The sequence below is a fragment of the Vombatus ursinus genome, unplaced genomic scaffold (genome assembly GCF_900497805.2).
Source record: "Vombatus ursinus unplaced genomic scaffold, bare-nosed wombat genome assembly UNPS02015255.1, whole genome shotgun sequence".
Lineage (NCBI taxonomy): Eukaryota > Metazoa > Chordata > Mammalia > Diprotodontia > Vombatidae > Vombatus > Vombatus ursinus.
This window is the reverse complement of record NW_020955033.1, coordinates 302995-326923: the sequence shown is the minus strand read 5'-3', so window position 1 is coordinate 326923 and position 23929 is coordinate 302995. Positions and strand designations below refer to the sequence as shown.

The 23929-nt window shown below is 37.8% G+C and overlaps 1 protein-coding gene and 1 pseudogene across 1 annotated transcript in view; one reads left to right on the top strand and one right to left on the bottom strand.

The window, feature by feature from the left end:
- Positions 1-23929, top strand: part of LOC114031725 (lipoxygenase homology domain-containing protein 1-like) — a gene marked incomplete at its 3' end in the record, with an annotated part of 576714 nt that overhangs the window by 250602 nt on the left and 302183 nt on the right. Inside the window, exons 22-23 of the mRNA XM_027846874.1 lie at positions 378-529; positions 7341-7495. Coding sequence (XP_027702675.1) covers positions 378-529; positions 7341-7495 — 307 coding nt within the window. The remainder of the gene's footprint in view (positions 1-377; positions 530-7340; positions 7496-23929) is intronic.
- LOC114031715 lies at positions 11768-12139 on the bottom strand (annotated as a pseudogene).

Below are 23929 nucleotides of genomic sequence, written 5' to 3'. Positions count from 1 at the left end.
GAGAGAGAGAGAGAGAGAGAGAGAGAGAGAGAGAGAGAGAGAGATGACTTTGTGTAAATGTGCCTCATTTAAACCTAATTCATGTACAAGACATCATCCATGATGTCATTGATCCTCTTTGAAAACGAAGGATGAGTAACATTAATCAATATACAGAGACTTATTTTTAAAGAAAGTTTTTCCTACATATATTTTTAAGTAAATTAATTTTAATTCAGTTAGATCATGAGGATAAGGGAACTCCAGATGCAGAATCTATATATACAATGCTTTCATTGAAGCCTGAGAATATAGAGTGGGCCTCTAACTAGTTCTCTTCAATTTGCATGAATTACTAAGCAAATTGTTTTTGTCTTCTCTCTGTTTTGGATTAATAGTAGTAAGATACCATGTTTATGTCTACACGGGCCAATTGAAGGAAGCAGAAACCACATCTGCAGTTTACCTGTGTCTTTATGGAGAAAGAGGTGACTCTGGTGTTAGGCTTCTCCACAAATCAGATATGCCAATAAAATTCCAACGAGGTCAGGTAAGTCCACATAATTATTTTCCCACTATCTCAGCAATGTTTCTAAAAGAGACCATTTTTCAAATGTCAGTACTCCATGGAGTGGTTTGCTTTGGGTTTCTGGCTAAGACTTCTTTTCAATATAGGTTTTCCCTAACATGATTTTCTGGCATGCTCTATCTGAAAGGTTGTTCTTGAAAGAGCAATGAAATACACTAAACCATTAATGAATAATAGAACAAAGAAAAGAAAGCCATAAAAATTAGTGCTAATGATTAGAAAGGGGAAATAGAAGAGGAAAGGGCACTAGGGAATTGTAGTATGAACATGCTCAGTCAAGACTGAAAGGCACAAAAATTGTTCCAAAACTTCCAGTCTCAGAAGGACCATTTACAGTATATTTCATTTAATAACAGTAGCCTTTTTTTTAAAAAAAAAAAACAATTTGAACTGAGGAAGCTATATTTTCAAGCTTAAAGCTACTTAACATTCCATTTTTTTTCTTTTACATGACCACAAGTCATTCCTAAGTAAATTTTCTGAGATATTACAGAGGGTCAATGACAATCTAATAAGAAAGGATATTTACTTTCTTTTGTCTTGGTGTTGATTAAGAAAAAGACACTGTTCATTCACACATGCTGAAATTGAGAACATGGATTAATTTTTCCAAAGGAATAATTTTTAAAGGGAAAGATGACCAAGTACAGGTTAGAAATCTGGTTCTTAATCTTGTGGGATCCATGAACTATCTTTTAGTGGTGTTCAGAAAACCACCTACCTCTTTCACCTACATCACAAAATAAAGTGACTCATTAGAATAAGAGGAAGATGATTACTGCCTTGGATGAGATTCAAACTAATCTATATGATCTATATTTGAATCTGGCATCATTTATCATAATGCAAGTATAGAACTACTCCACATCAGACTCAATAAATTACATCAATGTAACATTTATACAGTATATGAAGATTTACAAGGTTTATATATATACATCATATATGTATATATCCACATATATGTGGATATATACACTTTTATTCCTTTCCCCCTTTTCTTATGATAACACTTTTAAGTACATATTGGGGAGGAGAGAAGAGTAAGCATTTATTAAATACCTTCTATGAACCAGACACTGCAACATGCACTTTATAAATATTATCCTCTTTTCTCCTCACAACCACTTTAGGAGACAGGTGCTATTATTATTATCCCCATTTTACAGTTGAAGATCCTGAGGCAGATAGAGGTTAAATAATTTGCCTAGGGCCATGGAACTAGGCCATGGAACTGTCTAAGGCTAGATTTGAACTTAAGTTTTCCTGCCTCCAGGCCCAGTGCTTTGTCCATGGTGCTACTTATACAATCACACTCATTTTACAGAAGGTAAAACAGAATTGGAGGAGGGGCTTGCTCTGTATAACGTGGCTAGGGTTGGACCTAAGAATCAACCCCAATTCTCTCAATTCCAAGTCTAGTGCTCTTTTCCATGCTACTGTTTTTTTATCTTTGCTCAAATAAAGCTGGTCCCACTGAATTTTCATCCTCCCTATTGCCCATTTATGATCTTATGGGATCCAATTTGTTATTTGGACAGGCCATCTATTGTCTTTCATCCTTGGTATATGACTTGCCCAGTGCCTTTTTACATGATATACTACCTCGAATACATCTTTCATCTCTGACCTTCTGCAGGGTTCCTCATTTGTCAAGTGGTTGCTCAGAAAGGGATCAATGTGCTCCCCTCCTCCCCCCTTTATATATTTTCTTTCTATTGCATAGTAGGTGATGACAAACTTCTGTTCTTAATTTATTGTGGACTCATATTTTGATGCATATGTGATTGTGGGCAGTACTGTAGTCATCAAGCATTTCTGCCCAAATCAGTATGGATGTCTGATCAACATTATTCAGATATGTGTGAAACTAATTCAGGTGACTTTGCTTCTTCTGGTTCATTCTCCAGTCATACTATTATAGTTGGTGAATAAGATACCTGTATCTGGTCAGTTGTAAGTGTTTATTAAGCACCTGCTACTGTGCTAAGCACTGGGAATATAAGAAAGGCAAAAGTCAGTCCCTGTCCACAAGGTGCTAACAATCTAATGGGGAACTCCCCAAGCAAACAAACATGTACAAACAAGCTATATACAAGATATATAGGAAATAATTAAGAGAGGGAAGGCACTAGAAATAAGAGGGATTTGGAAAGGTTTCCTGTAGGAGGCAAGATTTTAGTTGGGACTCGAAGGAAGTCAGGGAAGCCAATAGGCAGAGATGAGGAAGAGAGCATTTCAGGCAGGTATATAGGCATGTCAACAGAGAAAATATTTGGAGCTGAAAGATGGATATTTCATGTGGGGAATAACCAGGAGGCTAGTGTCACTGGATCAAAAAGTACATGACTAGGGGTTGGGGAAGAGTGTAAGGTGTAAGAAGACTGGCTTTGAATGCCAAACAGAAGATTTTATATTTGATCTTGGGGATGATAGGAAGCCCCTGGAATTTATTGAGTATGGGGCTGACAAGTTTGGACCCGTGCTTTAGGAAAATCACTTTGATAGCTGAATAGAGGATGAATCGGGGGGTAGAAAGACTTGTGGCTGACAGACCTGGCTATTGCGACAGTCCAGGCATGAGGTGATAAAAGCTGTACCAGAGTGTTACTAGTTTGAGAGGAGGGAAGAGGGAGTATTGAAGAAGTAAAAGCAAAGGTAAAAGCAGCAGGCCTTAGCAACAGATTGGATACAGGGATAGTGATGAGAGATATGAGAAGAGGATGACACCTAGGTCATAAGTCTAGGGGTCTGGAAGCGTGGAGCTGCACTTGACAGTAATAGGGAAGTTTATTCTACTACTTATTTGTTCTGACAGGATGTTTAGTCTTCATTAGTTATCACAAGTCAATTATTCATTCAAGCCAGGAACATGTGATGTTATTAATGTGACTACTATGAAAGTCAGCCAGTCAGTTCGCCAATATTTATTAAGTACCTACTATGTTCCAGGTCCTATCCTAAGAATTGAAAGAATAGTTTCCGTACCATCTAAAGACTCATATAGGGTATCAAAGGTCCCCTATCGAGGTAATTCTTCAACACTCTGGCTCAGGCAAGGCCAAGTTGCATTAATAGAAGGAGTTTTCTCACCTAGGAGTTTCCTATTCCAGTGACATTACATTTCTGGTCCTCTGCCTTCTCTTCGACTCACCATTTGACCAGGGTCCTAAGAATGAGCCTCTAGCTCTGATTTCTCCTCTACAACTTAGTTTGCCAGATTCTGTTGTGCACCTTTTGACAGCAATGTCTTTTTAGCTAGAATCTTCCCTTTGTGTTTCTAAGCAGCATTTTGTTCATTCATCCCTTTTGTGACTGACCTATTTACCCTTATATAGTGGATAAAGACTGCCCTGGTGTAAAGAGAAGTGAGGATACAGATTTGGTAAAAACTTCAAAGAGAGCTGGTGCTGTAGAAAACAAATGGTGTATCCATGGGACTTGATGGCAGATCTTTTGAGATTTAGAATCAAGAGGAAGAAAAACTTTGACATTTATGCATGCTTTTATTTGATATATGTAATGCAAAGAAAATGGCTTATGAGTCCCAAGATCATATGCTATCTTAAAGAAGGAAATTGAGAAAATAATTTTTGGGAACCATCAGGTCATCTCCCTGCTCTCTTACCAGAAGGATGTTGGCTTAGATTCCATTGGACCAACTGCTTTTCAGCATTATTTACTTGGTGCTTCTGAAATAGCAGTATGATTTTAGGCTACAAAATGATGATGTGGATATCATCAATAGATCTGAATTCTGGCAGTGGGTAATTCAATTCAGCTTATCTGGGAAGTCTACCAGTATCTTTGACCTGCTATATCTAGTTGTGTCTATAGATCAACGGTAGATACTGCAAACAGTTACCTTATCCAACGAGAACCGAAGTAAACATTTAGTGAACCAGTTATTGTTCTCCTGTCTGATCTATTCATCAGCAATAGCTGAGTGAAACATAACAGGTTCTATCAGTAGTTAAATCCCCGAGTGGCAAACACAAAACAAAGTCAGTTTAATTCAGTCTTTAAAGTCAGGAACATTTAGAAATCTGGCTGCTGTTGTTCAGCTATAGTTTTGGAGCTCTAGCACACCTTTTAACTGCCCAGGCTTTATACATCCCCAGAAGCACTCAGTAACACCCTCCTGGGGTTACCATCTGTGTTTCCAGGACCCCAGCTATGGTAATGAAGGAGAGCAAGAAGGGGGTATAGTTAGACTGCTGGCATCACAAATGAACACTGTCATTAGTGAAATTGTGGGAGACAGGCCATCACCTTGTCAACACTTGACTCCTCTTCATAGTATATTTTTCTTCATTCTTATAGATGTCTCTAGTTTTAGGCCACTGCTGCAAGTTCTATTTTTCTCTTTCCTGTCTAGCTGTTTGCTTTTATTATCCTCTTCACTCTGGGTCACAGCATCCAGTTTGCTCTCTGAATCTACATCTCTAATTCCAAACCAAAGCAACTCTTTCCCTTTCCCTTTGTCCATATATGGCCAAGCTTTCTTTTGTCTGCAGGCCATCCAGGTAAAGACCCTAGATACTTCAATCCTGCTACAATTGGAGCCTACTCTCCAAAGAACTGTGTACAGTCTGGGGATTATTTGAGGCCTTGCAGGCAACAAAGAAGTGGTTCTGGAAGTGGGTGTCCCCTTGTTTCTACCCCCTTCACCCACAACCACTATCCTAGTTCAGAACTTTTTTCCCTCTCACTTGCACCATTGGACAACCCTAATAGCTTCCAATATTCTCTTCAGTTTATCCTTCACATAGCTTCCAAAGGTAGAAGAAAGATCAATCTATCTGGAGCCAGAAGCACTGGTTCACATTCCATCTCTGATGCTTACTGTGTGACCTTGATCAAATGGTTTCACCTTTTGCAGCCTCAGTTTCCTCATCTGTAAAATGAGGGACTTGTACAAGGTGCCAGTGAATATCCTTTGAAGTTTTAAATCTATGATTCTATGGTTCAACAATTCCTTGTGCACCTTCATTAATTTTTGATGGACAAAAGTGATGAGGCAACTATATTTGTGAATCAGGGTAAATAAAGATAGGGACTGAGGCAGGTCGTTACTAAGATCATTGAATAGACCTTTTGCATTTGGCAGTCACTGAAAAGTACCAGGAATGGCTTCATTACGTTCAAAGTAAAGGACATAGGAACCAGAATTCATTGTGTTTCCCCAGAGTTGGTGCAGGCTTTCTTCCTACACTAGTCTATCAAGTCCTGGGGGTTTGAGTTCCAGAGAGGTGTTCTAGTCGGGGAGACTGGTGTCTAAAATCTAGGTAAATCCTCAAGACAAACAAGGTTCATGAGGCAAACCGTCATCTTATAGGATCAAATACTGGGCTTAGCATCAGGATGATTTGAGCTTGCTTTAGACATTTGATAGCTATGTAACCCTGGGCAAATAACTCAACTTTTCTGTCTTTGTTTCCTCATGTGTAAAATGTGGAGGTTGGATTTAATGGCTTCCTTTCCAGCTCTAAGTGATTCCATGCTCTTGTGACCCTCGTACTTTCTTTTTGGTACTCTGCAGAAAAATTATGAAAAGGCAGTCTTGTTCTAAACCAGAGAATGACCCAAGTCCCTGACCCAAGCCTTGTGTATACAAGGAAGAGAATAGGGGGTATTATAACCACACTTAGGCCACTGGGTTCTTCTAATGATACGATGAGATAATTTAAGTAATGCTTTTTGCAAATCTTAAAGCTCTAATGTATATTAATGTGAGCTATTATTATATCTGACTCCAAGGCTGGCCCTCCCTGCACTATACTTTTTTGTCTCTCTTTAATGTTATAACCAGTGCATTATAGCTTCTCAGGAATCGTCTAGTAGAAAAGAATTCTTGATAACATCCCTCACTCACCAGGCTTTAGGAGCTACAAAACTGGAGTGTGCATAGACACACACATGCACAGATATACAATTTACTGTTAATAGCTAAAGTGTTCATCAAATGCCAACTGTAAACTCTGAGGACTGTCCAGACAAGGATTTCCTGGACCTTTTCCTATGAGTAATTTTAGAGTGGTCATTTTTCTCAAAAGATTATAAGGAAGTAGCTTGTGAGAGAATTCCTTCCATTAAAAGCCAAGATAACTTTTACTGCAGACCCTCATAGTTCTATGTGTCACCTCTGCAGAAATGTCCATGGATTTTTGATGTGTCATTGATCTTATTTAAGATTGAAGATGGAAGTGTCCTTTTTATATAGAAAGCTGAAGGATGTACAATAGGGTTATTTCCAGAGAAAAGCATGAGGTTCCTTTAAAAAAAAATGTTCCCACATCCTTTGACTTGTAGTAGTTTTCATGGAAATTGAATTGTGGGCTTGCTCTTCATTAGGTCAGATTGTGGTCAGCCTGCAACTCTAATAAGCCACTTGTCTCCATTAAAATGATTTTTTGTCACTGGAGGCAGGAGTCCAAAAAAGGGAGAAGCCATACGTAGTCTTCTTCACTTCAGCCTTTTCACACTGAATGGAAAAAATGGAACTACAAGAAGGAAAAAGACTGGCCAAATAAGTAAATGAGCAAACGAACAAACAAATGAATATGTGAGTGTGTGTGTGTGTCTCTGTGTGTGTATGTGTGTGTATGATAAAAATGTAATTTGCTTATTTTTCTTTTGTTATTGCTCCACTCTGATGTTAACCTTAGTGACATGAGCTTCTGATGTTCCTTGTACAATTGTTATTGCTTGCATTTGTCATGTGCTTGACCTTTGTCGTTTCTGGGGGACTTTTTTTGCCCCTCTTGCCCAGATTGATAAGTTTCAAGTGGAAGCTGTATCTCTTGGGAAACTGAAGAAGGCGCTGTTGCTCTGTGAGGCCACTGACCTATCGCAGTACTGGTACTGTGAAAAAGTCATCGTCAGAGAGCCAATGAAGGAATCAGAATTCATATTCAATTGTGAAAGGTAAGGTTAACCCTCTAGTGCTATGTTTAATCTTTCTCTCCTGAGATATGTTTTAGAATTACATTTACCTCATAGCTGTCAAAAATCTACAGAACTATGTTTGATTTTTAAGAGGAGAGGTATCTTTTAAATTTTCCACATGATTTAATATTTCACCACTGATAATTTAATTTAGTGATCTCCTGGTAATTATTGAAAAGGGAGTCAAAATCCTTTCATATCTTCTTGACGGAACAGTGTAATGTGCTTCAATACTATAGGAACAGTGTCACTTAAAGCTTGAAAGCTAAGCAAATAGTGAGGATAAATCACAGGAATAAGTTATAAAATTAAAACCTAATCCATTATCAGAAGAGTCAGTGGACTCCAATTTGAAAACGGGTTTGTCTTATTGGTGTTCTTTCAAAAGAGGTAATCAGCAGGAAAGAAACGAGACCAAAATAGGCAAAACAGTACACTTGGAAAAAGGTGGGAAAATAGATCCAATAAACAAGGCAGCAGCAGCGCAAGACCTAAGTAGGAATTGGTACAAGGGAGAATGTATTAGATGGGGCAATGCAACAGGGACTAAAGGAATTCCATTATAAAAGACCAAAGGACAATGAGATACCAAACCCAGACAGCAGTGATGAGAATTTTATTTGGCTCTTTCCTCCTCATAGGTACCAAATTGCATCTTTACCTTTTTCAGTATCTTCCTCAAGTCCAGCTCTTCCTTTGTATTCTTGCTGCCATTACCCTAATTCAGACCCTTATTATGAGATTATTGTGTTATTGTTGCTGTTATCATTATCACTGTAGTCATTGTTATATATTCTTCAGTCTGGGATGCTTGTCCCAAATTTCTTCCTATTAATCCCTTACCTGATTGCCAGATTACTCTTGATAAAGAATTGCTTTGAACTCCTTTGCTCAAAAATCTATAGTGGTTCTTGTTATTCACAAAATAATGTCTATGTTTTTCTACCTGGCATTCAAGGCACTTCACAGTCTGGCCCTATCCTTCCATAATAGCCTTATAATATAGACAATTATTGGATATGTAGGGTAATGGAAAATGAAGAGTCAAGGATGACTTTGCGATTATGACCTTGTGTGATGGGAAGGATGGGAGTGCCCTTGATAGAAAGAGATGGAAGAGGTGTAGGCTTTGGAGAAAAGATGATACATTCTGATGAAGATATGTTGAGTTTGAGATGCCAATAGGATATCTAGCTTGTAATATTAAATAGGGCATGAGCTCAGGAGAAATATAGGTCCTGAATATATAGATCTTTGAGTTACCTGCAAAGAGATAATAATTAAAGGTATGGCAGTTGATGAGACAATTGAGATTGTAGAGAAGAAAAAAGGGTGCAAGACATAGCCTTAGGGTAGCCCCAGCAAATGATATGAATGATGATCCATCCAAGGATACTGAGAAGGAATGTTAGATAGAAGAAAAACCAAGAGAGAGCAGTGTCACAGAAACCTAGATAAGCATGAATATTCAGGAGACAAGTGTGATCCACAGTGTCAAATGCTGCAGAGATGTGAAAAAATGAGGAAGGATTAAGAAAGGCAATATTATTTTTGGCAAGTAAGAGATCGTTGATAACTTTCAAGAGAACAGATTTAGTAGATGGAGGTCAAAAGTCATATTGTAAACGGTTGGGAATTGAGTGACAGGATAGAAGTGAAACTTTTTTTTCTGGGAGTTTGGTTATGAAAAGGAGGAGAAACACCAGATAGTTAGGGCGAGGTGAAAGTTTTTTTTTTTAAAGGATAGAGAGACCCAGACTTCTTTGCAGGCAGTAGAGAATTGAACAAAAGACAGGGAGAAATTGACAATGAGGGAAAGAGGTGATGATCATGGGGACATTTTGTGAGAGAAACAGAAAAGCATGTGATTTAAGGTACATATTTAAGGGTGACATTGACAAGGAGAAGATACTGAAATAAAGGAGAAAAGAATGGGAAGTTATGTCAAGGAGTTTTGAGCTATGGAGTAAGAAATGAGAGTACTTAAGACACATGCCTTCTGTTTTCTCATTGGAGTTTGAGAGCAGGTCCTAAGTAAAGGGGGAAGGGGAAGACAGAGAGAGAGAGAGAGACAGAGAGAGACAGAGACAGAGACAGAGAGAGAGGAGACAGAGAGACAGAGAGAGACAGGGACAGAGAGACAGAGAGAGACAGAGAGAGAATATGAACATGTTTATAGTTCAAGGTAGTATAATGTGGAAGTTTTGAGGAGAAAAAGTTAGAGTTAGAACAATTTCTTTGAATAGCCAGCTAGAGAATCTATTAAGGATGACTACACAGATTATCTTGCTACAGTTAGGGCACATTAGATAACACACATTTGTAATGCATACATGAAACAGTTACTTGACTTCCTCCAGTTCTGTTCAGTAACATAGGAGTTGGAATGAAAAGGTGGATGTTGGAAATAATCTAGTTTTCGGGTTTGGAAAGGTATGAGTGGCAACAGGGAAAGGAGTAAGGAATATTTGAGTGAAGATGCTGATATTTCCATCAATTTATTGGACATTAGTAAAATCTAAATCCAAAATCCAAGCTTTTCCACAAGCTGCTGATGGTTAGAGAGAATAAATGGATTGTACAGGTGGTAGAAGTGGGCACAGATGTGACAGGACGATGCCTATGACTGGGTGATCCCAGCTGACTTTGGAAGCTGGAAGATTTAACTTGTGATGAGTGTAGAATCCTATTCAATGAGTAGGTGGCATATTCCTGTTTTTTTTTTCCCAGCTACCTTGGGCATGAATCCTTGAATTGCCTGCAGAATGCTGTCCAATTTTGAACAGGCATTTCCAGGAGATGATGTCACCTAGCACAGGAGCTACCAGCAAAGTGGGGAAAACAGTTATTCGTGTCACCTTGGTTTAGGGCTTGAGAACCATAAGTAGTTTCAAGACAGTCCAGATATTCAGAAGTTGATAGACAGATTTAAGAACCTGAGGACTGAATACATGTAATCCCTGGTTTCAGTCTTGGTAGATTGACTTGAATCTCCTCATTGCTGGAGAGAATGATGACTCAGCCCTGTGTGCCTGCATGATAGGTACAGGTGGCTTGAGAGCTTGGGAGAGGAAGTCTATTTTGCCTTCCTTCTTCACAAGAGGATAAATACTGTTCTGGACTCTGTTTAGGAAGAGGCCTTTACAGGGAGAGAAAAACTTTTTAAAGGTTAACAAGTAAGGGATAGCAGTCTCCTCAGCATGCCCCTGATTTCCAGCTTCCCTCCCTGGATACTTCAGGGAATTTCTCCTTGGGTGAAAATGGGATTTATCTTTTGCTTGAGCTTTGATATTTCATTCCCATGGAAGATGTCATTCATTTTGTATACTTTCTGTTATATTATAATATGCATAACTTTTCTGAATTCTTTTTGCTGTCTGCTTGGATAAGTAGATTTACTCACTATTCACTCTCTGTGATGGTCTTTTGGTAGTTAGTATTTGGTGAAAATGGGGCAAGCCTTTGGATATAAGGTTCTCTTTAAGGGATAATAACCTGGAAAGCAGCTTGAATTAAAAACATACCTCCCCCCAATAATTCATCTAGAGTAGAAATATTTAAAGGGATGATATATATAAATCTAGTTTGGTACCATCTCTTAAAGGAAAACAAGGCCAGTCTTATGGACCCTTTTCCTGCTCTCTGTCTAGGAAGGAATCTAAGTCTCCTTTGCAGAAGGATGGGCATATACCTACCAAGCCTCCCTGTAAGATACACATAGATAAATCCATGTTGACATACCCATACTCTAAGTGGGTATCATATAAACCCTACATATGTATTTGATGAGGAGGTGCTGAGAAGACCAGAGATAAAAGATTTCTTTATGAATATTTCTTGGCCCCAGCTTTTGCTCAAAGGCTGTTGTTTCCTGTTGGCAGGAAAAGCTCCATGGAGCTGATGCAGCATTTAGGGCACAATGGCGCCATTGTGACCTACAGAAGCATGGCCAAGCAATTAGTCACTCAAGATTAGTAAACTCATTCACTTTTAAGGACATTGAATTCTAGGGTATCTGGATTACTTAACACGAGGATGTTTGTGGTCTAGACAACTTAGGAGAAAATTCTTATTCCAGGTGATCAAATGAGACAATATTTGTAAAAAGTGGTCAGCTAGTATTATGTGTGCCTGAGGCCGGATTTGAAATCAGGTCCTCCTGAATCCAGGGCCAGTACTTTATCCACTACGCCACCTAGCTGCCCCCAATAAGTTTATTTTTGAAAATATACACAAAAATGTTGAACCATTTCATACATCTTCAGCAGCTGGAGCATCTCCACTCTTGGTGTTCCTAGTATATATCAATTGTGCTCTGTGCTTAGAAACTAGCTTAATCAGACCTTTACTAAGCAGTTTCTGGAGAGCTGCCCAGGCTAGAGAACCCTGGATCTTCAGTCTCTCTGAAACTACTGCAGGGATGATAAGTTAATAGTTGGGGACCTCCTTGTAGAATTTGTCATATGTTGCATTGTCAAACAGAACCAGATTGTTGAGCTTGTCTAGCACTTTTCCCTTGGACTACTTCTTCTTAGCTTTGCCCCTAGACTTGTTCAAGGTATCTTTGTTCTTTTTGGCTGAATTGCCGGCATCTTTCTTCTTTTTATCATCCTTGGGCAGCATGGTGAGGCATTAGGAACTCTTGCTGCTACCACCTTTGAGCTAAGATGTTGGAACTCTCAACTAGTTTTGATGATTACTTCTTTAGAGTATGAATTGTGGACTAGAGATGCTATTTCCTTTTCATCTTTTATGATTCTAGATATTTTGTTCCTCCAAAGGAATTTTGTTGTTATTTTTCTACTTCTGTAAAGTACTTCTTTCATAGTTTTGATTGTTATTGCATCCAATCTATAAATTAATTTAGGTATTATCATCATTTTTCATTATGTTGGGATGGGTCATCCATTACAATAGAATATCCTTCCAGTTAAATTATTTTTTAAAAAGAGATTTCTGTAATTATATCCCTAAATGAAGGCCTTGAGTGTGACTTAAGATTGACTCCCAGGTGTTTTATGAACTCTATAGTTATTTTAAATGATATTTAATGCCTTATTAATATACAATATTGCTCTATGCCACCTTGATTTTATCTATTCTGTTCTTTTCACATAAGGTAGACCTTTCCTGAGAAGGATTCTTGATGGATACTATCCCACAAAGGCTGAATGATACTTATAAAGCCAATTTTGCTTCCTTGTAATTGGATCTTTTGTTCGCCTTGCTCATTACCTCTACTTTGTGCTTTTGTGTCTAGATGGCTGAGGATGTGAATTTTATTACTAGCTTTTCTCTTGATTTTTGATTTCTGTCAATTACAGATTTTCTTCTTCTTATATTCTAATTACGTCCTACGATATTTTGCTCATTACATATAAAAACAGGTTTTCTCCTCTCCTTTCCTTTTCATTTGAAATATTTTTTTGATTAGATTTATAAGATTCACAGCAGATGAATATTAATTCTTATTAGTTGTGTTCTTTCCCTGGCCAAGAGCTCATCATTATTGTATTGTAAGCTATGGTCCAGAAATCCAAATCCTGTTCTTAACCATCTGTCCACTTACCAAATATGCCTCTCTGGCCTAAGGTCCTTGTCTTAAATTGGCACTAATGAAGAAAATGTCACCTATACCCTCTTTAAGTTTTTAAATTTTTTGAATAGTACTTCACATTCATTAGTAATACTTCCTAGGTTCCTTTTGACAGGATTATTTGTACCTTGCCAATCACCAGAAGTGATAGAATGGGCATCTGGTTTGACAGTTCTCAGAAAATTTTCTGTGAGGCTCTAAAAGGTCATTATACCTCTCTATTGTTCACATGAGTTCAACAGATAGCCACTTCAGTACTCCTCAGGGTATCACAAGTCAACTCATTTCATCTCTTCTTCCTCTTCCTTTTACTGGTTGATTCCCCACTTGATGCTACCTGTGGACGATTTGTACTTGGTTGATGTAAAAATAACTATTTCCTCTTTAGAAGATTCAGCTTTCTCCTTGACATTATGAACCTCATATTGAAGGTATTCTTTCTTTCCTCTTTGTAGAGATGGGAGCTCATGGTGTGGAACATTGAATATAATGTGAAACTTTTTTGATAGTTTTGCTAAACTGTTCCTCCCCCCCCCACAAACTTTTAAAATACTTCGTTATACAAGACTATTCTTTGAAAAGGCAGTGTAGGAGGAACAGGAATTGATGGAAAACCTGGGGTATGCTGAGTATTGTGGGGAATATTTGTAGTCTCTGCTACTAGGAAAGCTAAGGCTAGCGTAATGTTTGAATCTGGAAGCTCTGAGCTGCAATAGACTAATGCTTTTTAGGTCCACACTAAGTCCAGCACCAATATGGTGAGCGTCTTAGAGTGTTTGGGGCAGGGTAGGGGTAGGGGAGGTGCACCAGGTTGCCTGAGGAAAATTGACTGGCCCAGACCAGAAGTGGAACAAGTCAAAGCTTTTGTTCCAATCAGCAATGGGGTTGACTATGAATGGCACTTCTATCCTGGGTAAGATAGGGAGATCAAATGTAAAAAACAAAATATAAACCATCAAAAATACTTTCAAGCCTGGGATACAGAAATTGGAGCTGTTGTAAAAACAAAATTTGTTGTTGTTCAGTCATTTTAGTCGTGTCCAACTCTTTGTGACCCCATTTAGAATTTCCTTGGCAAAGATACTGGAGTGGTTTGCTATTTCTTTCTGCAATTAATTTTTTAGATGAGGAAACTGAGGCAAACAGGATTTAGTGACTTGCCCAGGGTCACATAGCTAGTAAGTGTCTGGGGCCAGATTTGAACTCAAGAAGATGAGTCTTCCTAACTTCAGGCCTGGCACTCTATCACATTTTCTTCTTAGAGGGATGAAAATCTTCACTTAGGAAAAAGAGAGCAGTAATTTGGGAGGAATTGAAGCATTGACTTAGAGTGGTTGTTACAACATTTTCTTGCTCTCCATACTTAGTGAAATCATGAGCCTCTACTCATTCCCCTGTTGTTCTTGTTGGTACTTCTTCATCCAATTACATCAAATACCTTCATTTTGAAAATAAGGAACTAAGGTCAAAAGAGAAGAGACTCACCCTAGGTTACACAGGTTATAAATAGCACAGCCAGGATTCAAAACTCCGTTCATTCAACTCCAAGTGATTTTTCCATTATACCATATGCCTTACTTTATTAACAGGATGGATTAAATAATACTGTTTGGGGTGATTTGGGGACCTTCCTCATTTATAGCATTTTTTTCTCTATGGGATAGCATTTTTGAGTTGTAAGCAATTATATTAGAAGGAAACTTCTGGGCTTGCTTAACTTCTGAGCATAAAAGTATGTGTGTGCGTGTATGCGTGGGTGTGCACGTGTGTGTGTGTTTGTGTGTATCAACAATTAGAGTAATAGAAATCATCTGTCCAGCATCCTCAAATATATAGAACACATCTTGTTCATAAGTTAGCCAGAAAGTTCTCTGAGCAGCCAAAACAGACAATACTAGGGTATATGTTACCAGGGACACTGGGACAGAACTCACTTATGATCCCTTAGGGGTGTGACTTTCTCTTTAGCTGCAGCCCACCTCATGCCTGCTTCAGGAAAGGGAAATACCTGTGCTTTGCCCACTTGAAGGCTGAGGCTTATCATTATTTCAGGAGGAATATGGAGCTGATTATTACTGTGTATGTCCCTCACAATTGCATCCTAAACTCAGATATGTGGTTTTCAAATTCCCAGCTAGTCTGCACTGGGAAATCCAAATTGGTTTTATAAAAACTTCAGTTACTTAAATTGGCTTCCCTTCTAGATCTGCTCCTAACACTCATCTTCAAGTAAGTAAAAGTAGCACAGATCTGAATAGTTACCTGGCTATTTTAAATATATTGTCACACATATATGGAAAAACACTGGAAACAATACCAAATGACAGATTTTTTAAAAATAGATTTTTTGATTTATTGTTCTTAGATCACATAGATTTTCAACTTAATTGCTCCCTTTACCCTTCCAAGAAATCCATCCCTTATAATGAAATGTTTTTTAAAAAAAAGATAAAGAGGTTTTTTTTTTAGCAAAATTGATCAATAGAAAAAAATAAAACAAAACCTGACATTATTTGCAATGCTTCACACCAATGGACTCTCTCTAGCTCTTCACAGGAACAGAGAAAGTTGTCTTCTTATATCTCTTTTTTGAGGCAAAGTTGATGTTTGTAATTTTGTAGGATTCATTTTCAATTGTTTGTGGCTGTTCCTTTCTTTTCATTATTGTAGTCAAGCAGCTAAGTGATTCAGCAGATAGAGTGCTGGGCTGGGAGTCAGGAAGACAGAAGTTCAGATTTGGACTCAGGTACTTACTAGATGTGTGACCCTGGGCAAATCACTTAACCTCTTTTCCTTGATCCACTGGAGAAGGAAATAGAAAACCATTCTAATATGCCAAGAAAAGCCCACAGACAGTTTGGTCCACAGATCTATGAAAAGTTGGGAAAGATTGAACAGCGACGACAAGTCATGTATATTGCTTTCTTGGCTTTGCTTACTTCACTCAGCATCAGTTCATAAAAGTCTTCCATGCTTTTGTGTAGTTACCATATTTGTCCTTTCTTAAAACAGAGCAACATCAGTTACTTTCATGTACCACAATTTTGTTTAGACATTCCCATTAGTGTGTACTAATGCTCAACCATTACAGCAATGCCTTGAATGGTCCTCAATCGAAGCTTATTTAAAATGGCAATAAGAATCATTTCCATTTCTTCACTTTTATTTCCTACCTTTTGGAATTGCTGTGAAAAATAAATGAGACAACATATGTGAAAACTATTTTAGTAAATCCTCAATGATTACACAAATGTCAATTTTCATTATTATTATTATCAAGAATCAAAAAATTATACCAGCATGTGTTTGGGGTAGGGGACTGACATTTAGTGTTGGGGCAAATTGACTTGTACATCATAATATCCTTTCAGGGCACTGTACATTGTTGTTGTTCAGTCATTTCAGTCATGTCTATCACTTCATGATCCCATTTGGATTTTTCTTGGCAAAGATACTGGAGTGCTTTGCCGTTTCCTTCTGTAGTGGACCCATTTTATCAGGCTATCAGAGGTTAGATGACTTGCCCAGGGTCACACAATGTTAACCAAAAACAATATCATGAGTCCATGAGACACTGTGTTCCAACTAGATTTATTACAAGAGAAATGAACATGCATGCGGAACCCTAAATAAGCACATAGAGTTCACAATCCAAGTTTGCATATTTATGACAGTAAAAGAAAGGAAGGAGGAGAAAACAGAAATCTCTTCCCAACGAGGAGTGGTATGGGAGGGGGAAAGGTGCAGTAAAGGTGGGAAAAGGACAAAACCTCTTTCAAAGAGGAGGAACAAGGCAATGGCAAAAGCTATGTTCTTCTTCCTTGGGAACTACTAGACCACGAAAATATGATGGTCTCCTTATCTACAAGGACCCAGCTGCACAAGCAGTTTCTCAGCCTAGTGCAGACTGACTGGCTTCTGTTCCAGTGACACACAGGGAATCCAGTTTGGGCTACAAACAACAAATTATGTCAGCTTAGGAGGGAGCTTCATCCTTGACACATTCAGGGCCTCCCGCATGTTCTGGGTCCAGTGTTTCTGATAATATGGCAACTCTAAAAGAAAAATTTCAGGGGATCCTTTAATACTCCTTAATAACAGCTAGGAAGTGTCTGAGGCTGGATTTGAACTTAGGTCTTCCTAACTCTAGGCCCAGTGCTCTATCCACTGAGCCATCAGCTATTTCTACATTATTGTTACACTGTTCATTACTTGATGCTTACTTTCTGGGTTTCAGTGTTCTCCTTTGTCAAATAAGGCCAGATAATTTTTAAAGCTCTCGTTAGTTCTAAATTAAATGGCTTTATGTTTATACTGATGAACTTTTGATAAAAATATCTCATACTGTATTTGTGTAAAGGGTGGGTAAATATGTATTAAACTAATATTCAATCAGATGGATTGAGAACTTTTTAGATGGTTCACTCACTGTCAACATGGCAAGAAGTCTTTAATGGCATGTTCCAGGGATCTGTGCTTGTTTCTGTTCTGTCTTAACACATGCTTTGGATAAAGGCACAAATGATGCATGAAATTTGTAGATGCCTGAAATCTGGGAAAGATATCTAACATGCTGGTAGATGGCATCAACATCCAAGAGGGTATTGACAGACAAGAGCACTAGGTTGAATCTAATGATATGAAAGTCAAGAGGATAAATGCAAAATCTTGCATTTCGGTACAGAAAGTCAACTATACAAGTATAATACAGTGGAGGCATGGATAGAAAGCAGTTCTGAGAAAAGATCAGGGGATTTTAGTGGACTAAAAATCTCAATATGAGTCAGTAATATGATGTGGCAGTCAAAAATGCTTATGTGATCTGGAGTTTTATTATAAAAATTCTAAAAGTAAAGAGGTTATACTTCCACTGTACTCTGCCCTCATCTGACCTCACTTGAAGTACTGTATTCAGTTCTGGGCACCATGTTTTTGGGAGGACATTAATACACTCACGACTGTCCTCAGGAAGGTAACCAGGATAGTGAAGGGACTTGAGTTCATATGATATGAAAATTGAGTGAAGGAATGAATGTGCTGAGCTTAGAGAGTAAAATACACAGAGGGTACTTGATCCTTGAGAGGCATTAGGCTAGAAGACCACTTGTTAGGGTTGTTGCAGTGTTGGGCCTCTGAGATCTCCTCTGACTTTGCAAATTCTGTAATTCTCTGACTGAGTCATCAAAAAAGGGACAAATTATACCCTTCATACCTTAGTTAAGAAGGAAGTGAAAAACGTAATATAGAAATACTTCCATCCTAAATGGAAACCAAACAGACTTTGGAGCTTAAAATACTAAACTCTCATGTAGATAAGAAATTGGTCCATATAGAATGATTAAAGATTCTGGGTAGCTGAAATTTCATTGTACATGGCTCATCTCTTTAGATTGTCTATATTCCTAACACATTTCATTAGTCTTTTTATCCCTGTGCACATACATATTCTTTGGTTATACCAGTCATTTTAACTTTAATAATTGTACATACTAAAGTACCTTGAGATACTTTGACTGCATAGGAAGGTGATCAAGACAGATTGATTTTCTTTTGAAAATCTGGTCTTTTTTTGTTTTGTTTTATTTTTCTCCTTTTTCTAATGGGTACAAACAAATAAGTAAACTTCTGATAGAGAGTTTTTCTCTTTCTTTTTTAAGTAATATTTTATTTTCTTTTTTAAATAACATCTTTTCTTTTCTTTTTTAATAACATTTTATTTCCCCCAATTATGTATAAAGATAATTTTAAACATTCATATAAAAATTTTTTTCTTTCTCTCTCTCACCTCCTCCCTCCTTGAGACAGTAAACAATTTGATATAGGTTATACATGTTCAACCACGCAAAACATACTACCATATTAGTTATGTTGTGAAAGAAGACACAGACCCAAAGGAAAAAAAACACAGAAAATGAAAAATAGTATGCTCCAATCTGCATTCAGGCTCTATCAGTTCCTTCTCTGAAGGTGGATAGTGTTTTTCATCATGAGTCTTTTGTAATTGTCTTGGATCATTGTATTGCTGAGGATAGCTAAGTTGTTCATGGTTGGTCATCATACAGTGTTGCTCTTACTGTGTACAATGTTCTCCTGGTTCTGTTCACTTCACTCAGCATCAGTTCATGTAAATCTTTCCAGGTTTTTTTTTTTCTGAAATCTGCCTACTCATCATTTCTTATAGCACACTAATATTCCATTATAATCGTATATCACAATTTAGAACATAAATCTTTCAAGGGAATATGACATCGATTCACAGGACATTCTCAGAAAAACAGAAAAAGTGAAGTCAACAACTATTTAATAAGTGCTTACAATGTGCCAGGCACTATGCTAATCACTGGGGATACAAAGAAAGGCCAAACACGCCTTCTACCCTCAAAGAGTTCACATTCACATGAAGAAGAGAACAAATGTAAATAACAAGGTACAAACATACACACACACACACACATATATATATATACACACACACACATACATACATACACATATTATATATACATACATGTACATATATGTATATGTGGGATATATATGAAGATATATATAAGCATATATATATGTATATATATGTATGTATATAGGTAGTTAGGTGGCAAAATGGATAGAGTGCTGGACCTTAGGTCAGGAAGACCTGATTTTAATTCTGGCCTTAATGCTTTAATTCTGGTCACTTAATGCTTAGCACAGTGCCTCTAACTCTTGGCAAAGGGCTTGTCACATAATAGGTACTTAATAAATGTTTATTGAATGACAGAGTTGACCTCTGTCTCTCTCTGCTTCCTTATTTTTAAAACAAGGATTATAATAGTACCTACTTCTCAGGGTGACTGGAAAGATAAAATGAGATAATATTTGTAAAGTGCTATGTAAACTTTAAAACACTATATAAATGCCAGTTATCATTATCATCATTACTATTAGTAATATTATTATGTAGGTAACATTTATAGTTGCACCATATAGCAGTGTATTTACAGTGTAAAATAGCAAGTTTATCTCAGAAGGGAAACACGGAGGTAGGATAGAGTAGTGTTTGGGGAACCAGGAAAAGCCTTGTGCAGAAGGTGAGAGTTGAGTTGTTTCGAATGAAACCAGAGAAGAGATAAGGAAGCTGGGAGAAGGAGGGAGAACATTCCAAAAATGGGGACAGCCAGGGAAAAGTAACAGAGAGTGGGGATGAAATGTCCCATGTGAGAAGCAGCAATTAGGCTTGAGTAGCTGGCTCACAGAGTGCTTGAAGGCAAAAAGGTGTACGAGACTGGAAAGGGAGGAAGAGGCCAGGTTGTGAAAAGCTTAAAATACCAAGGAACTTGATTTATAGTTGAATCCTGAAGGTAATAGGGAGCCCTTGAAATTTACTGAGTGTTGGGGGAGAGCATGGTTGGACTTGGGCTTTAGAAAAGTCACTTTGGCAGCTGAGTGGAGTGGGAGAAAGACTTGAAGCAGTGCAGACATATTTATTTCCTTGGATCTTATGGAAGGAGATGAAGTAGGTTACTTTTCCGAGTCCTTAAGTTAAGCACCAAGTCCATGTTGAAGCTGGGAATGGAACACAGGTGTAACTGGTTTCCAGCCAATAATACAGTCTCTGCTCCTGTCTTTAGCTGCTATTGCTCTTATCTCTGTCCATGAAAGGCCACAAGTGGAGGACTGATGTGAATCTGGCAGGAGGCTCCATGGGGAAATGAGGCCAGCTGCCTTTGCCAGGAACCTAGAGGGAGCTGCTTTGTTGCCTGCACTCCTCCATCAGTCACGTGGCCTAAACAAGCAGTGCGTGACAGGGCACTTTGTGGATAATTAGCACTGGGGTCTGGTCAGCAGAAAATGCTCAGCTGTTGAAATCACAAAGGTGAAAAAGGAAAGAGAATTTCTGTCATTCTCTTTGCTCCTTGGAGGTAAAAAGAATTCCACAGAGAAATGGAATTAGGACAAGGAGAAAGACCACCAAGTGATAGTTCCCTTTATGAGCCAAAAAAAGTACAGCTAAAATACAATGCTTAACTACGGGAAGAGAATGCTTTTGTCCATCACAGATGCTTCATACATTTGTACATGGCCCATTTTTCTTCAGTTGAACACCCACATCCTTCTGGTTTTATTTTAATTCTATACCTGAAGATTTTTTAAGTTTCCTGTTTTTATTTTTTTTTCCAGTACTTATAATAAGCACAGGTGTACACACTCTTTAGCGACTATAATTTGCCTTTATGATTTTTTTTTTTTGCATTTTAAATTTGATTTACAGGAACATGCAACCAGCCTTATGAATTTAAGTAAACCCTTTTGTATACTATTTCCTTAGGCCCCACATTGGGCCATGCCCTTCTTAGTTTGCTTGCTTTCAAACTGAAGATGTCTAGAAATGTGTGTGTGTTCTCAAATTCATTGCATTGTCATGCCTAATCTCTGTAATGGGAGGCTACTTTATTTTAATTAAACAATTAAAAAAAAAAGAAATAGCTCCTACATGCTGACATGTGATACATGCTTTTACTAGTCCATTTGGCCTAGGAGAGTGCAGGTAAGCTGAGATTGAGCAGACTTTTAAAGTTAAACTTTTTAGCCTTAAGACAGGCAGTGCCTTCTGCCTCACTGTGTCAGCATCCATTACTCCTGATTCAGGAAATGTCTCTGACATTATTAGAGACAAAGGTCTTCCTTCAGGCAATGCTGGAAAGAGGGACGAAAAGATGGAGGAAATAGAAAATATAAATGCAAATAAATTATGTTTTGCAACCAGCTGCCCTGTGACTAGTTTTACACTGTTAAACACCAAGCTATATGGTCTGGTAGACAGAATGGTCATATGATTTAACAATCTAAGAAACAATGCCCAACTGCTGGCTGCTTTTTGCTCCTTACTGTTCATATCCTATTTTTTTCATTTGCAAAGTGGCCCATTTCTGCTCCTGATTATTCAAGTGCCTTCCTATTAAGAGAAGGATACTATAATGTCCCTTATTTTAGAACCAAGGAAATAAGGTATAGGAAAATTTGATACTTGGAGGGCAGGGCTAGCTGTGGGAAAATCTTTGGAATCTTTCTGTCACTTACTGTGGGTAGATGACTTTCCCTTCTTCACTGGGATGTTAGGCAGAAGTGCCAGAACAAGAGAGGAATCTGACTGCAAGAAGAGCTGGAGAAAGGCCAAAGAGCTCAGTTGGTTATGTGCTTGAACCTCCCCATTCCTCTATGTGGATCGTGGCATAATGATCCTTTCTTTGCATTTGTTGGGACATTTTTAATTGTTCTGGTCCTAAGCAAAATAGTAAGGCAGATGGAATTGTCTTTTTAATCCTAAACCCTTCTATTCTATGCTTGACTATGAAATTAAGTTATTATATATGTTAAAGGCACAGTGCAGGATACCAAGTTATACAAAACACAGCCCTGCCCTCAAGGAACTAATAATTTAGCAAGGAAGATAAGACTTGGACACAAATAAGGATAAGGCAGAATAAGTTCCATAAGAGCAATAAAAAATGCTGTGACGATCAATGGGAGGGATATGTCTGCTTTGACAAACACCGTCCAAACCACAAGCACTCTGCTACCCTGCTCTCCCTCTGCCTTGTCAGAACTTGTAATCTGACATTTGCCACTTATACCATTCCTTGGGATATTTGCATTTTAAACACTATTCAAGCTGGGAAAAAAAGGAATTTTCGTCTGTTAAATAATTTTAGGCCTCAACTAGCTGATGAGAGGACTATTTTGGGAGACAAGGGAAACTTGTTGGTAAGCCAGAATTTGGAAATCCTTTTATGTAAAAATACATAGAAGAAAAGGACAAACACAGTTATATTTTGTTCTAAATCACTACTTTCAGAACCCAAAATCAGAGGCCTACTTTTGGGGCTACATGTTTTCAGTTAACAGATATACCTCTCATTCAGCCAGAGAAAGGAGAGGAAAAAAAAAAAGAAAGTTATAGGACCAAAATTTCTTTTTAAGTGTATAAAATACATTTGCACATATAAAATCCAAAAGGAAGAGACTCCTTAAAGTCAAGGTTTTCCAGATACTTCTGTTTGCACATGCCATCCTGCTGATTGTATTGGGCTAATTGCTGAATCACATTTTGGCTGTGAATTTAGAATATCGGCATTTCTTTTAAAAAAAAATCAAAGTTACAGGAGATCCAAAGGGTAATTGATTAGACATATGGTAAATGTAATTGGGTCATGGCTTACTACCATCTATGACTTGAATTCAAGATATGGTACAAAAAGAATCGTCAAGGACACGTATGGCCAGAAAGCAAAGTGAGCTGGTTATGAAAGAGAAAGGGATAAAATATGGCTAAATCAAGTGGTACACTGACATCTATGAAATACTTTAAAAATATTTTAAAAAATCAAATGAAAGAAGCTACAATTTTGAGTAGATCACCTATGAATACTTCGCAGAAAATCTGAATGACTATAAAACATATATGTTGTAGAGGAGATTCCTGGGTTGAATGTCTAGTGAAAAGAACATTGGATTTGGAAATAGAAAACATTGCTTAGAATCCTGATTTTGTCACTTACTATCTCTGGGTCCTTGAGAAAATTATCTTACCTCTTATGTTTCCTTTTTCTCGATGTTGCCCAATTAAATTATCTCTAAGGACTTTTTTAGGTCTAAATACCAAGGTCCTCTGTGATCCTTGATGTCTCATGAATTTCTGGGATTCTTTGACTATGATTCTGGGAAAAAATCCAGCCCTACCTATGCAGGAACTGAAGAATCTAGGAATATGGTGAAGATTATAGGCTCATCTCCTGAGAGCATAATTGATCTGGCATGAGTAAATGATGGAGCCATAA